The following is a 17,072-nucleotide window of genomic DNA, read 5'->3' on the forward strand; positions in this document are numbered from 1 at the left end:
ACACGAGAACTCGCAAATAGTTAAATAACATAACTGATTTACTGGGTCAGTGATGTAATATGAAACATTTCCAACCCAAGTGTAACTACAATCCAAAATTTAGATAAGCAAGACAGAGTAAGGGCAACCTAGATCACAGTTATGACTGAATTAAAGATTAAACCATTAGTTTATGAACTATATGCACTTATATTCAGGATTATATATCCTTTATGCTAATGGCTGGATTATTAGATTGTTATAAAATCAAATCAAGGTTGAGATTAAACAGTTGGGTTCAGCTCAGAAAACTTTATTTTTCCCAAATAAGCAATTCAGTTTAACATCCCTCTGAGCCAGGTGCTCATCAGGCGATAACACCGTGAAAAATGAGGAAACACGCCTAAAATCTGCCGTCAGTGTTAAGCAACCCAACGGCAGACTGAATGAAATCATTACAAAGCAAATTTACTGGAAATAAAATGAATGAAAATGTTAAAAGAGTTTCAATAAAACCTGATGACATCAAATTCAGCTTCAACATCAAGGGAATTCATTGTTGTTCTTGACTGAAGTTAGTCCGACACTGAGCCCAAATACTCACAATTTAGACTCGTTACCATGTAAGCTGCTGAATATCTGTGCTTTTTTAAAGTCGATTGTTAATTCTCTAGTTTATCTCACAATTAGATTGAGGAAAATGTCATTGCACCATTAGAAGAAAAACAGTTAAAACACTGTGGGCCTCAAAGAAAAGACAGCAAGAGGTCGCTGCTTTCTTCTGAGGACCCGAAGCCGTCTGTGGACACGACGAAAAGCTTTGAGGAAAACCAGGGTTTGAACTGACAGGACGAGACATAAAAACTGTAACAGATTTAACAGCTGGAAACATTAAATAAGACACAAACCTCTCAATCAAGATTTCGCTGAGACTTTTCAGTTAAAGAAATGTAGCTGAGTAACTCATGCTTTTACAGAGGTACATAAATTCATTTTATGTTACTTTTTCTGGTCATTAAAACTGAAAAAAGTTTACTCAGGGATCATTGAACAGGTCCTGTGATTTTGGTTTCAGGGGCATGGACTATGCTCGATGTATGACATACAGATGTAAAACAACAGCGGAGTTACACAGAAATACAAACAGAGATGCAAAATTAACGCAAATGGAGGGAAACTTAGATAAACCATGAAATAACAACAAAAAGATGCAAAAAAGAGGCAAATCACAGGAAAAAAGGGAGAAAAATCTGCAATGAGACAGAAAACAACAAGGGAACAAGACGCAAAATGAACGCAAACAGACAGATATCATTTCAAACAAGACAAAACGTATCAAAATTATACAAAATAACCACAAATTGATGCAAACAAATGGGTGAAAATTTGAAAAGTGAACAATGCTAAGAAACTAAAGAGGAGGAGCAAGTGATGTAAACTAGTGACGAAGAGCTGGATGGAAAAAGTCTGCAAAAAGATGCAAAATGTCCACAAAGAGAATAAATAATGAAACATAGATACAAGGTGTGCAAAGAAGATGAAAAAAGGCACAAAACAACCTTAAAAAGATACAAAAAGATTCAGAAAGTGACAAAACATAAACTCATCAGACTCGTTTGAGGCTGCGTCTTATTAGAAAGACGGCAGACAAAAGTCTCATGAGGGTTTTCCAGGAGTTTATTCGCTAAAGAAGAGCTTCATCAGCCATCAGTACGGGAAATAGTCTTATCTTTTATTTGTTTGTGGAACTGCTGGAACCTGATACAAAATGAGCAATTAATAACAATAAAAACGACTGAATGAAATTACAAAAACTGCCCCAAATGGGGAAATTATTTCAAATATTTGTTTTACTATCAAAAAGCCAAAAATATTAAATAAAAAAAACCCTAAAAGATCAGAATATAAAGTTTTGTAATTTTTTATTAATAGAATTATTGTCTGGAAACGGTGCTCAGAAGCTGTAGCGGAGTGATACCTCTTCACTGCTGACTAATCTCTGTAGCGTCACATGACGTGATGCGTCAGCGCTCCTGGAGTTTCTCACGTTGGCTCAACCAACAAACAGGCAGGAGGTGATGAAAGAGTCGGTGGCGTTTCTCCTGAAAAAGTGCGCGGAAGTGAACAGCAGCGCGTGGGAATGAATTCAAAAGACGAGTTAGGAGCCAGAAAATTCAAATATTCACTTTATTCTTTCTTGTTCCATCTCTTTTGCTCACCGTCAGTAAAAAAAAATCGAGCAAAGAGTTCAAATTTTAGAATAAATCTGTAAAATAGAAAGAAAATAATTAGGAAATATAAAAAGGAATAATGAATTTATAGATGTATGCGCATTGATTCATTTTCACATTTATTTCTGTATTAATCTGTATCTTTTATATAGTTTTACAATAATGAACATGCATTTAAATATGAAGTTATTCGATAGTTATTGTTCTAATTGCTTTAATATAGATTCATTTATTTGTTTCTTTCTTCAAAGACTCCTCATTTAGGTTTTAAGATGTCATCATTTTTGTGGTAGTTTGCTTTAAAATAGCAGAGCAGGTGCCATGAGTTATAAATTAGAGCAACACAGACCTCTTACAGCGTGATGAGCTATAAAGTCAAGAAAATCATTATAAAGAGCCATCATTTTCAGACAAAAAGTTCAAATATATGATGGAAATGGCCATAGATAAAAATAAAGAGCTAAAATGATCAAATTAGATAAAAAGTCAACAGTTTATTGACCAATATGTTGGGCTGATTGAGTAAAAAACGTGAAATAAGGCCTGTTTTCTGTTGATTCTTCATGTTGAACTGATTCTCTTCTTGTTTCATTTCAGAGCGTCTGTGATGATGGCTGCTGTCTTTCTTTTTTACATTATCTTAATAATTTGAGTCACATTTTGAATTTAATTTGATTTGTTTATGAAGATTTGGCCTGAAAATTCCTTCTGGAAAGTTAATTTTCTCTGTGGTTGCAGTACATCTACTCAGCCACCAGAGGTCACTGTCTCCCCGGAAATAAAAACATCTGAAAACGCTTTAAAAATAATAATAAAAAAATAAAAAAATCAAACCAGGATTATTTACAGTGTTTTTTCTCAAGCACATAAATTCATGGGTTTGACGTGTCTTTTTCTGCTCATTAAAACAAATAGAGAATAAAAACTATTACTGAAGGCAGGGCCCTGACTGTGGTCTTTGTATGAGGGGACATTTCCTGTTGGAAAGTTTACAAAAGGCCGAATACAGACTTAAAGCAGCTGAGTCACTTAAAACTACAAAAAGAGAGGCAAGTTTAACCTGAATAAATGAGAGAGAGATTTAATTAAAACGTTAAATAACAACAAAGACACAAAAAGATGCAAAACAACTTAATTTCAAATTAAATCAAAATGTGACACAAAACAACAATAAAGAAACCAAGAAGCAGAAACAGATGCATTCGGACCACAATGAGATGCAAAGCAGCTAAAACATGGACACAAACAGACAAAATACGACTAAAAGTTTAAAATTTATCAAAAAGACCACAAAATGTGAAAAGTGAACACAAACAAAGAAAAAATCATTGAGAAAAGGGAACAAAGAAGAGGAGCAAGGGATGTAAACCAGAGGTACGGCAGCATTTCACCCCACAGCTTCATATTCAGTAACAAAACTGTAAAAGCAATGAAAAATCAGGTGTAAACAGTTTGAATGAAAGGAAATGTCCACCTTAAAGCAACACCTTGTTGGTTTGAAACACTAAAAAACAGATGATTTCTGTTGAACTGTTGCTTTAAATCCCCACAGAGGCAGATATCTGACCCCCTCGTGTTGCATCACTGCCTCAGTATGTGAGATAACCATCTTCATATCTCACCCCGCCCCTCAACACACATTTCTATCATATAAAGACTCAGTGTCTTATTTCCATAAAACACCTTCACACAGGAAGTCAGCGGTGCTAATCATTAACCTCGGCTCAGTGTTCTTCTGTCTTTGTGAGGACCAGAGACCTTGTGAGGACATGTGTTCTGCTCTCTGACGCAGTTTAAACTTAAAGTAATGTTTGATCACCAGGGGGCCTCGAAAGCAGGTTCACTTTGTTTTATTTGAGTCGATTAAAGGAACATTCGTCCAGTGAAGAAGGCTGGCTTCCACACTTTGGCTCCTGGTCTCACAGACGGATGAAAAACGAGGATTTTACCTGTGAAAAACAAAAAAATACACCTTATACACGTATATCTATTAAATGTGTAATTGTTGGGGCAGAATAAATGATGCACAGTCATCACTAAGAAACCCAAACTGACAACAAAGAGATGTGGAACAATTAAAAAGTTAACACAAACAGAAGAAAAAACAACAGAAAAGAGACGTAAACTAATCAAAAAGATGCTAAATGAAGACCAAGGGAGAAATGTGCAATGATTTAAAGAACAAAGGTTTAAATCAAAGAAAAAAACTGAAATCAAGAAGAAAAAAATCCCACAAACTGGAGGAAAATGGCAACAAAGAGACACAAAATCACCACAAAGAAATTAAAAACTACTGAAAAAGAAACACACACACAGAACAACTGCAGCCAGACCCAAAATAATCAAAAAGATGCTAAATCATACAAAAGCTGCAGTTCAGTTAAAAAAAGAATTAAGAAAATAGCTGAAGATCAAGAGCAAAGAGACGATATCAGTGAAAAAAAACTACAAATTTACACAAACTGACCAAAAAAAGAGACAAAAATAGCAAAGAACAGATTAAAAATGTGCAAAATGGATGAAAGAAAACAACAGAAATGCAAAAAAAGATGTGAAACAGCTAAAAAACAAAGTTTTTTTACGATTCATCGAACGAAAGGAAGTCTTTGCAAACCTAAGCTGTGCTGCCATGTTCTTTTTAGAGAGAAGAGGCTTTCTCCTGCAGCCCTTCCAAACAAGCCATCCTTGTTCAGTCTTTCTCTAACTGTGCTGTCATGACCTTTAACATGCTAACTGAGGCCTGTAGAGTCTGAGATGTATGACCTTTAACCTTTAACATGCTAACTGAGGCCTGTAGAGTCTGAGATGTAGCTCTGGGCTTCTTCACCTTGGGGTGACCTTTAACCTTTAACATGCTAACTGAGGCCTGTAGAGTCTGAGATGTATGACCTTTAACCTTTAACATGCTAACTGAGGCCTGTAGAGTCTGAGATGTAGCTCTGGGCTTCTTCACCTTGGGGTGACCTTTAACCTTTAACATGCTAACTGAGGCCTGGAGAGTCTGAGATGTAGCTCTGGGCTTCTTCACCTTGGGGTGAACTTTAACCTTTAACATGTTAACTGAGGCCTGGAGAGTCTGAGATGTAGCTCTGGGCTTCTTCACCTTGGGGTGACCTTTAACCTTTAGCATGCTGACTGAGGCCTGTAGAGTCTGAGATGTAGCTCTGGGCTTTTTCACCTTGGGGTGACCTTTAACCTTTAGCATGCTGACTGAGGCCTGTAGAGTCTGAGATGTAGCTCTGGGCTTTTTCACCTTGGGGTGACCTTTAACCTTTAACATGCTAACTGAGGCCTGTAGAGTCTGAGATGTAGCTCTGGGCTTCTTCACCTTGGGGTGAACTTTAACCTTTAACATGTTAACTGAGGCCTGGAGAGTCTGAGATGTAGCTCTGGGCTTCTTCACCTTGGGGTGACCTTTAACCTTTAGCATGCTGACTGAGGCCTGTAGAGTCTGAGATGTAGCTCTGGGCTTTTTCACCTTGGGGTGACCTTTAACCTTTAGCATGCTGACTGAGGCCTGTAGAGTCTGAGATGTAGCTCTGGGCTTCTTCACCTTGGGGTGAACTTGCTGGGACGTCCACTCCTGGGAAGATTGACAGCTGTCCTGAATGTTTTCCACTTGTGAATAATCTTTCTCTCTGTAGAATGATGGACTCCAGATAGTCTGGAAATGGCCTTATAACCCTTCCCAGACTGATGGGCAGCAGCAGCTGCTTCTCTAAGATCATTGCTGGTGTCTTTCCTCCTTGGCATCGTGTTAAAACACACCTGAAAACTGACAGAACTCCTGCTTTTATGGAGCTGCTCACACTGACTGATGATCAGTTAATCAGAGCATTGATCAGCAGCTCCTGGCTGCTTCTGACCCTCTTAGTTCCTGCAGGAAGCAGTGAGGGTTCACTTAGTTTTTCACCCTCTGCTTCTGTGTTTTGTTCAATAAATAACGACTCAGTGTTATATGTCACGAGTTGTTCAGCCAAGGTTGTTTTGACCTCGTTTTCAGAGCTGATAAGAACCAGATGATTTTATGTTTTGATGATATATTTTCTAATTCATGACTCTATAAATCACTAAAACCAACAACAGATGGAAACAGAAACCATGAAGATTAAAAAAAAGATGAAGAAATCCACAAAAAGTGTCCAAATCACTTACAACAACTTTTTATTTACTTTCATTTATTCTCATAAGATGAAATCAGAAGTTCTGATTGACTTGGTTACATATTCATTAGAAATAATCAATACTTCAGTGGTGACTGCAGGACTTTAATATGTTGGCACTGAAATCTGATTTTTGCTTCCGTTTTTGCGCAGAAAACCTCAAAAAATGTTGTTTTTAATCTCCTCAGACGTCGGTTCAAGTGATACTTTAGTTTCACTGTTAATTAAATTTGCACATTCCAGCTTTCATTTCAAAGAAAAGTTAAAAAACAAACAAATCTGAGACTTTTTGAGACGTTTTTACTGAGAAATTAATTGTAAAAACCAACTAGCTGGTTTTAAAACGTCTTTACTTTTTAAAGTGTGCCTCAGAGGTGCAAAAAGCACAGTGAACACGTTGATTTGGGAGTTTTTCTGTTTGTCTGACTCCTGCCATCTGACCGCAGAGCCTCTCACTCTATATAAGCGGACGGGCTTCACGCGCTGTGCAGTGCGAGCGGAGGGACGCTCTCACACACTTTCACACGCGCTCTGCAGCTCCACGCGTGCAGCCTGGAAGGCGACCAGACTGCACACTTGAGCTAAGACAACCTGCGCTTTTACCGAACCTCTCAAGGGTTCCACTTTCAGTCCGGATCAGTCCAGCTGAACCGCGTCCAGAACCGCAGCGTGAGGATCAGAGGCTGCAGCTTTCATTTCCAGTTATCACCATCTCTGAGTGGGCTGCAGCTGGACCTGAAACTTTTACCCTCCCAGGGGGACCCGTGCAGGACATGCGGGGGTTTGTGGCTTTCTTGGCGGCCTTTGCAGTCCTCTCGGCCGGATTCGGGAGCTCCGCGGCTGGGGTAGAGATGCAGAACTACGTGGCCGAAGGCGAGGGCTCCGTCGCCGGGTGGCAGAGAGCAGCAGCAGCGGTGAACAGCTCCGCGGTCGCCCGGCCGGGGAGCTCCGGGGACGGGGACAGGGCAGCGGGGCGGACCACCTGCCCCAGCCGCTGTCGGTGTGAGGTGGACGGGCTGCTGCACCGGGTGGACTGCGCCGACCTGGGGCTCCGGGAGGTACCGAGCAACCTGAGCGTCTTCACATCCTACCTGTAAGTCAACACCGAGGCCTCATGCGCCTCTTCTATTCAGTTTCACCAACCTGTTGCTCTCAGTCTGTGCAAAGTAATTAAGATATTCTGTGTCTGCATGCGCGCATACGTGCGCGTGCACAGATGTTACGTAGTAGTGAGAATCGGAGCACCTGTCAGCTCTGCATCTGTTTATTTCTCGCGCATGTCACGTACTTTTGGCGGTTTAGGCTGCCTGAAGGGATCGTTTACAAGTAATCGGACATGAAAACACAAAAGGTGCTGAAAGGCTCCTCTGTGCGCTCATTTAAGCTCATTTAAGGGGTTCTGGGAAGCCCAAACGCTTGAGTGATCATTTAAGTGTCCAGGTTCAGTTATTTTTTAAGAGAAATTCTCGGTTCTTAAAGAAAGGTTTAAGAAAACCTCTTGAATAAATTCAAACGTAGCTACAAGTAGTTCTTGAACCTCAAGTGGTTGTCCAGTCGGGCCCCAGACAAACATTTCCTCAACCAGCAGTTTTTTAAGGAGGCTGACTTTGCTGTGGGTAAAAAGTTTGAAATTCCAAAGCTTCTTGAAAGTTCAGGCATACTTGCATGATCAATGTAAAAGCCCTGTGGTTCACGCACTTCGGCCACGTTAAGTTGGTCTAAAAGGATTATTTAAAGCCACATTCCCGGGCCGGCAAGTGCCCAACGATCCGTACGGCTGTGCGTGTGCAGGGCTCAGCCGGAGATGTGTTTTAAATGGCCGTCGCGTTATATCCCACGACTGGAGAGGAAGCTAAGGGGCAAAAACGTAAAGATGAAAGTCGGATGCATCAGAAAGGATTCAGGCAGGTGGGTTTCTTTGTGTGTTTGCAGAACTAGAACCTCTTAATTGGCCTTTAGAGTCCGTTCATTGGAAAGTTTCCGTTATTTCAGGACTTTACAGGATCTTATTCTCTGCAGAAGATTTTCTGCCAAAGTTCAGCACAAATAGTTTCTGAATCTCAAAAGGATTTGATAGAGTTGGTTCCAGAGAAGCTAATCTGATTATTTAAGCTTGAAATTCCAGTGGTTCTTCTACCTCCTTTATTAGAGTTCATATATACTTATGAGCCGCTGTGGTTCATGTTGGACATTTCAGCTTTTCAAGAGCTAAAGAACTTGGTTTGGAGCCTAAAATCTTCCTTGCCAGCGATAACCAAATGCTGCTATGAGAGCTAAATGCATGACATCGGAGAACAAAGGGGGGGAAATGTGTTGCAACCAAGGAGCAGGAGGATGGACTGTAAAAGGTTCCTGGGATCATTGAAGAGGATATTCAGGTCTCAGGATACGTTTAAGAGGATCCCAGGCTGTTCTTTAAGAGGTTTCTTTGTCATTTATTGACTCTCTGTGGTTCTTCTGGATGAAGAAAAGCTCCAGGGTTTCAGGGTCTCAACCCTGGTCCTTAAAGGCACCCCGACCTGAATGTTTTCCATGTTTCCCTGCTCCATTCAGCTGAATGGGTCGGGTCTCTAAGCTCTGCAGATATGGCTGCAGAGGACCACACGGGTTACAGGAAGTTCAAGGCACTTTAAATAACTCCTGGAGAACATGACAAGGCTCCAAAGGTGGCATTCTGGGGATGTTTTCAGGCTTCAGTAATTGCATATGTTCTCTACAGATTTCCGAGTCCTTGGATTCATCTAGAACCTCTTAAACATTCACAGAACTTCTAAGGCTGCTTGAACAGGTTCCTGGAGGCCCCAAAGCTTTACTGGTTGCTGTTTAAAGTTGGTTCATTTCAAGGAGAACGCAGGGGAGTTTATAGAGGCTTGTGATGCAGTTTTTTTCCTTAGGTTTGATTGTTTCTGACAGCTTGGTGTCACATTTTAGCTGTTCCACGGTTATATTTGGGAGGATTCACAGGTTTTCCTGTGAAAATTGAAGAGGACGGCAACTGAAAATCTTCCCAGTGCCATTAGGAAGTGTCAGTGGTTCTGAAATGCGTTTTAAGTCTTTAAGTGGTCATTAAGTGTTGGGGTTAAGGTTTCCTGAAGCGCTGTAAATGGTTTCTGTGGTGTCAGGTGTCTCCTGTTAAGATCTTAGGGGTTCTGAAAGAGGTTCCAGGGACCCTTTTAAGAACTGTATCAGGGAAGTTTCACTGTTTCGACTTCTATTCCTGTTAAAACAAGACGGTAAATTTCATTCAAACCCTTTTCACCTCTCAGCAGGTGACCGGCTTTGATACAAGACATGCTTCAACTCCGGCAGAAGCATTACGTCATTGTGTAGTGTGTGTTTCTGTGTGTGTGGAAGGAAAACCTGCCTGCCTCTGGCTCCAGCCTAAAAGCAGCACATTGTCCAGGATTTAAATTTCACTCTCATTAAAGGAAACCCGCTTCTATTCAGAGCAGGAGTGTGTGCGTTCCTCACGGTTTGTCCACGGCTGGCAGATGGACACACATGCAGCGACAGTCTATCAAAAGCTCTTTGTGTCTTTAATAAAGCTCCAATCAGGAATCGAATCCAACCGAACATCAAGGAGTTTCTGTGTGTGACGCTGTTTGATTGTTTGAAATCTGTCTTCATCACGCGCCAAATTATCCAGCAGATGCAGGAATGCATGTTTTTAAGAATAAATTGGATTATTAATTGGCTGTTCTGCAGATGTTTTCGAGTTGGCAGAGAAAGAACCGAAAGGGAACAGGCTTGTCCTGCAGCTTCGCAGCAGAGCTTCATTCATTCTAACCAGGATCGGTGCTTTTATTTTCACTGATGAAGAAAAACTGGTTCCCAGAATGATGTCAGAATAGCTCTTTTATCCTAGATGAGGACAGCAAGCGCTGACGAAATGTCTCTATTCTTTCCATCCTGCTCAGGTAAAAGGGTGACGGATGGACACCTGCAGGCATCGGTGCCTGTTTACATTCTTGTGTCAGGATGTCAGCCTCTGGCCTCTTTGTCCTGATAAGCCCTCATGTGACATCATTTGTTAATATAAATCCATTTTTGCATCTGCGTCCTATTTGGATAGAAGGAGAAAAAGAGAAGTGATGATGTTATGTCAAACAGGTGATTTTAACCCTGATCTGGCCCTAAAGCAGCCGCCATGACAGGCTGAGTCTCTGAGGAGTAAATCTGCTCCAGTTTGTCCACAAATGTGTTAAAAACAATGTTCCTCAGAGAAAGACTGGAAGGGATCTGCATATTTCTGCCTCTACAGAGCAGAATATCATTAAAGCATTCAAGGAATCTGGAGGAGTTTCAGTGTAAAGGACGAGGGAGCAAGCCTGAGCTGGACCCCGTGACCTCTGACCCCTCAGACGCTGCATCAAGAACCGTCATTCATCAGCAGCTGATAGAAGCACATGGACAAGGGATTACTGTGGAAACCTTTGTCAAGCACTACAATACAGAGTTCCATTCACAAGCTTTACTGTGCAGGAAAGAAGCCTGATGTTAACCTCGTCCACTTCTCTGGGCTCGGAGGCGTCTGGGATGGACCGTCACACGGTGGAAACGTGTGCTGTGGTCAGACCCATCAGTATTCCACATCTTTGTTGGAAGAAATGGAGCAAAGAGCAGAAGCAGCATCCAGCCTGCTGTCAGCAACCAGTCCCTGCAGCCAGGCTCTGTGATGGTATGGGGTTGGATCAGGGGGCAAAGCTCATTTCCACTTCTGTGACGGCAGCATTAATGCAGAAAAGCTCACTGAGATTTTACAGCAACATATGCTGCCTTCAAGGCCACATCTTTTCCTGGGACGTCCCAGCATTGTTCAAGCAGACCGTGGAAAACCACATTCTGCCACAGTCCAAAGGCCTGGCTGAGGAAGAAGAGGTACGGGTGCTGGACTGGCTGCCTGCAGTCCTGACCTGTCCCCAGCAGAGAAACAACCACCCCCCCGCACTGCTGCACACCTTAAGACCTGTTTAAGGAGGAATGGGACAAAATAACAGCTGGAACTCTGCATCACCTGGTTTCCTCAGAGTCAGAACGGCTTTAAGTGTTGGCAGAAGGAAACAAAGTGGGAAAAGGTTCACTGACTGAGGTGTAGAAATGATGTTTGTTCACAGATTAAATGAAGCTGATGAGACTCAACATGAAAATATGTTGAGTTCATGCTCTCTGCAAAGAATGAAAGGAAAATGTAACCTTATTTTTCTAATTAATTAATTTCCTTATTGTGGTTGTTGATGGTTCACATGTAAATATAACCGTGACACAAATGGAAACTCAGGGAAGGTCCTAACAGCACAGCAACATGTTTCAGTCTCCTCCCCATCAGTTCTGCAGCTGGAGAAAGCGCCTGTGCAAGGTGAAACTTTGCTCTTTTTCTTCCTGGTTTTGCCTCCACATTAAAAAGAGGCTGAAAGGCATTCAGACCTCCTCCTTTGTCCCAACCAGAAGTCAAACTGTTGTCTGTTTGGCTCGTTGTGAGAACTTTCTACAACCTTCTCAGGAAATTGGCTGACGTCAGACCGACCGACTTTTCAGTCTCCCTCTGTCGGTCTGTCTGTCTGTCCGGCTTCGTCAGGATGAATACCGCCATCTGTCAACGCCTCTCTGTGTGAGTGTGTGTGTGTGTGCACACTTGCTGCATGCCTAAGAAGCGTTGCCTGAAGCCTGAAAGGGTCTGTAAGTCTCTATTCTGCCTCTGACTGACAGCAGCTGCACAGGAATGTGTTCAGCCTCAATGTGATGAATGAGCTGATGTGCATATGAAGGATTTTGTGGCCACGCCCCCTCTGGCAGCCATATTGGACTTCCTGAGTCCTGAACACTTAGTCCTGACTTATTTACCTCTTTGAGTTTCCACTTTAAAGCCGTTAAACATCCATCATTCGACTGCAGGGGAAGCTCCAGGTGCGTTTGACCTCACACAAGGACAGGAAGTCCATCCTGGAAGTGCGTGTTTGGACTGCTGCTGTCTAAGCTTTTAGAGGCCCTCACACGGGTAGTTCAAACATGACATCACAGACAGGTAAACCTGTCTTCCTGTGAGGTTATGGGAGAGGTCGGGGATACAATAGAGGGGGATACTGAAGTGGCCTCAAGCTCGAGGCTCGTTTTTAAGCTTCCAGCTGAAAAAACACCATCATCGATCAGTTACAGCTCCACAACTGTGAAGACAAACGAAACCGTGTTGGACTCTGTGGATCAGAGAGCTGGTCTCACCTTCAGATCTGAGAAAGCCAAAAACATTTTCCTGCATATTTTAACAGGCTGCTGAATCTCAACTGCAAATTCACCGAGATGCAGAAGAATTTAACGCAGTTCAGTGTTTTTTTTGCTGTTAAGTTGAATGGATTCGGTAGAAATGATGACAAAAAAACATCCTCATTCACAAAAACTTCTAATATGAGGTGGTTTTTGACAGCTTTTTAGTGTTTTAGGGGAATGGAAACAACGTCTAACTGGATTCTGCAGGTTTTCCAGCTGTGAGGACACCTGAAAGAAGCTAAATGAGCAGGACATCGCATCATTTCTGGTTTATTTCTGAGAGAAGTGGTTATAACTGGTGTAATTATGCTTTGACTTTGAATCATTTCATGCGCTCTGTGACACTTTCTGTTATTTCCCCAGACAGAAGTAACCACCTGAACTTAAACAGGCTGTTTTGCTCTTCTCCATCTTTACATAAACAGCAAACATCACGAGAAACTCAAAGGTTTCTTTTGTGCTTTTCAGCAAAGTAATAATGCAAGACGTCAGAATAAATGTATAAAGTTATATTTCTTTGATTGATTTGTTTTAAAGAAAGACTGAAAACAGCTGGAATCAATGTGCCCATAAAGGTAAGCTGCCCTGCAGAAACACGACACCTTGAAGCCCAAGTTTGGTTATTTTTCCTGGTCGAACAGAACGAAACTCAACCAATCATTTCTGATTTGTTTAGTAACCGTCACGGAACTGGAGCTCCACCAAATATTTTCTCCTTCAGGTTCCTGGCTACGATAAGTCATTTTTAAAATAAATAAAACCTTTTTAAAGCTGACTCAAACCCCTAATATCTCCATGCTCGACTCTTCTTCTGGTTCTTTTTCGGAGCTGCTGATGTCATCGGTCACGACCCACAGAGCCGTGGAAACGACCTCCGTGGGTTTGTGCCTGTAGCTCCACATGGGGCTAAAACTAGCATCCTCATCAGCAGATAAGATCTTGACGTCCTGAGTTGTGATGGTTAAGATGTGTTGTTTTCTGGTCTGTAACCATGACAACAGAATTCATCAGATCTTGAGCTCCTTCTGTGGTTTTCCTGCAGACGCACAGATCTGACAGAGCTGCGGATTGTCTTGTGGTATCTTTGTCTTCTGGAGGAAGACGGCATCGGCTGATTGGGCAGACCGGGGAATAACCCCCCCCCCCATGTTCAGCCGCGCCGGGGGGCCCCCACCAACCCGCCCCCTGAAGACTAAAAGAAAGGCCGAGAGAATGAGCGAAAGAGCACAAAAACAGAGAGGCCTCGCTGTCACAGTTCGCCTTTAAACTACACAGCTCTCTTTTCTTTCTTTCTCCAGAGTTTGTCTTTCTGCCGCCCGCCCAACATTTGAATAATCGCCTGATATCCATCAGTTTGAGCCCGAGGAGACGGAAAAAAGACAACTCGCACAAAGCTGCCACAATATCAAGAGAGAAAAACACACAACACGGCTAATGTATGCGCCTCTTCTTTCATCCTTCTGTTCTCCTTCATCAGGGCTTTTTATCTTGGAAAACACATCAAGGACCGGGACTCAGAGCTCAAACTGTGAGATCCAAAAAGATCCACAAACCAAATAAATGCCTCTGAATCAAAGTGTAATAATCAAACTGAAGCTTTGCTCATAATCAGGGTAAAATCCCAGTCACCCGTATCAGCTGCTCGGCTCGTTTTATCCTCACAACTCCCAGGACATCGTGTTGCCTCTTTCAGGGCCAAAAACTAAAGTGGAAAAACAAGAAAACAGTTGGTAAAGTGTTCAAACTGTTCTCACTGGAAAACATATGTTGTGAACTTTTGTCCACTTATGAAAAGCACAGTGGTGTCACAATTGAAGGTTAAAATTGTTAGATAACAGCGTATCATTAGGCTGTTGTTTTGGGAAGGTCATGTGACCAGTCTGTCATACGGTTTCATACAGTCTGCTTCATACAGTCTGCTTCATACAGTCTGCTTCATACAGTTTGTTTCATACAGTTACATCAAGTCTGTTTCATACAGTTACATACATGCAGTTACATACAGTCTGTTTCATGCAGTTTCATACAGACTGTATGTAACAGACTGTATGTAACAGACTGTATGTAACAGACTGTATGTAACAGACTGTATGTAACAGACTGTATGTAACAGTCTGTATGTAACTGTATGACTATGTAACAGTCTGTATGTAACAGTCTGTATGTAACAGTCTGTATGTAACAGTCTGTATGTAACAGACTGTATGTAACAGACTGTATGTAACAGACTGTATGTAACAGACTGTATGTAACAGACTGTATGTAACAGACTGTATGTAACAGTCTGTATGTAACAGTCTGTATGTAACAGTCTGTATGTAACAGTCTGTATGTAACAGACTGTATGTAACAGACTGTATGTAACAGACTGTATGTAACTGTATGACTATGTAACAGTCTGTATGTAACAGTCTGTATGTAACAGTCTGTATGTAACAGTCTGTATGTAACAGTCTGTATGTAACAGACTGTATGTAACAGACTGTATGTAACAGACTGTATGTAACAGACTGTATGTAACAGACTGTATGTAACTGTATGACTATGTAACAGTCTGTATGTAACAGTCTGTATGTAACAGACTGTATGTAACAGACTATATGTAACAGACTATATGTAACAGACTATATGTAACAGACTATATGTAACAGACTATATGTAACAGACTATATGTAACAGACTATATGTAACAGACTATATGTAACAGACTGTATGTAACAGACTGTATGTAACAGACTGTATGTAACAGACTGTATGTAACAGACTGTATGTAACAGACTGTATGTAACAGTCTGTATGTAACAGACTGTATGTAACAGACTGTATGTAACAGACTGTATGTAACAGACTGTATGTAACAGACTGTATGTAACAGACTGTATGTAACAGACTGTATGTAACTGTATGACTATGTAACAGACTGTATGTAACAGACTGTATGTAACTGTATGACTATGTAACAGTCTGTATGTAACAGTCTGTATGTAACAGACTGTATGTAACAGACTGTATGTAACAGACTATATGTAACAGACTATATGTAACAGACTATATGTAACAGACTATATGTAACAGACTATATGTAACAGACTATATGTAACAGACTATATGTAACAGACTATATGTAACAGACTATATGTAACAGACTGTATGTAACAGACTGTATGTAACAGACTGTATGTAACAGACTGTATGTAACAGACTGTATGTAACAGACTGTATGTAACAGACTGTATGTAACAGACTGTATGTAACTGACTGTATGTAACTGACTGTATGTAACTGACTGTATGTAACTGACTGTATGTAACTGACTGTATGTAACTGACTGTATGTAACAGTCTGTTTCACACAGTTACATACAGTCTGTTACATGCAGTCATACGGTCTGTTTCACACAGTTACATACAGACTGTTACATAGTCATGCAGTTACATACAGTCTGTTACATACAGTCTGTTACATACAGCCTGTTACATACAGTCTGTTTCACACAGTTACATACAGTCATACAGTCAGTTACATACAGTCATACAGTCAGTTACATACAGTCATACAGTCTGTTACATACAGTCTGTTACATACAGTCTGTTACATACAGTCTGTTACATACAGTCTGTTACATACAGTCATACAGTCAGTTACATACAGACTGTTACATAGTCATGCAGTTACATACAGTCTGTTACATACAGTCTGTTACATACAGCCTGTTACATACAGTCTGTTTCACACAGTTACATACAGTCATACAGTCAGTTACATACAGTCATACAGTCAGTTACATACAGTCATACAGTCTGTTACATACAGTCATACAGTCTGTTACATACAGTCTGTTACATACAGACTGTTACATACAGTCTGTTACATACAGTCTGTTACATACAGTCTGTTACATACAGTCTGTTACATACAGTCTGTTACATACAGTCTGTTACATACAGTCTGTTACATACAGTCTGTTACATACAGTCAGTTACATACAGTCTGTTACATACAGTCTGTTACATACAGTCTGTTACATACAGTCTGTTACATACAGTCAGTTACATACAGACTGTTACATACAGACTGTTACATACAGTCTGTTACATAGTCATACAGTTACATACAGACTGTTACATACAGTCTGTTACATACAGTCAGTTACATAGTCATACAGTTACATGCAGTCATGCAGTCTTTGTATTCGCTGCAGTGTTTTAGCAAATATTTCCTGAATACGCCTGAAAGTTTGTGAACAATCGCTTCTTGTCTTGCAGGTGATCCTATGAAGCTGCAGGTGTTTAGTTATCTCAGAGAAAAGAGTAAAAAGTAAACTCCTGTTAATGTTTTATCCAAAAAAACAAGCCTGTGCTCAGAAGAACCTCTCTGTATGTGTTCCAGGATTTCTTTTAAGAGCCACAAATCTTTAATAAAGTGCCTGTCAAAGGAG

The 17,072-nt window shown here is 41.0% G+C and overlaps 1 protein-coding gene across 2 annotated transcripts in view; it reads left to right on the forward strand.

Annotated features, from left to right (window-relative positions):
• Nucleotides 1-6,880: 6,880 nt before the first annotated feature.
• LOC140283100 (leucine-rich repeat-containing G-protein coupled receptor 5-like) overlaps nucleotides 6,881-17,072 on the forward strand; it is a 60,851-nt gene continuing 50,659 nt past the window's right edge. For both annotated transcript variants that reach the window (XM_072377753.1, XM_072377754.1), the window contains exon 1: nucleotides 6,881-7,466. In XM_072377753.1, coding sequence (XP_072233854.1) covers nucleotides 7,147-7,466 — 320 coding nt within the window. In that variant the 5' untranslated portion in view covers nucleotides 6,881-7,146. The remainder of the gene's footprint in view (nucleotides 7,467-17,072) is intronic.

Source organism: Leuresthes tenuis, unplaced genomic scaffold (genome assembly GCF_036924035.1).
Source record: "Leuresthes tenuis unplaced genomic scaffold, fLeuTen1.0.hap1 SCAF_23, whole genome shotgun sequence".
Taxonomy (NCBI): Eukaryota; Metazoa; Chordata; class Actinopteri; order Atheriniformes; family Atherinopsidae; genus Leuresthes; species Leuresthes tenuis.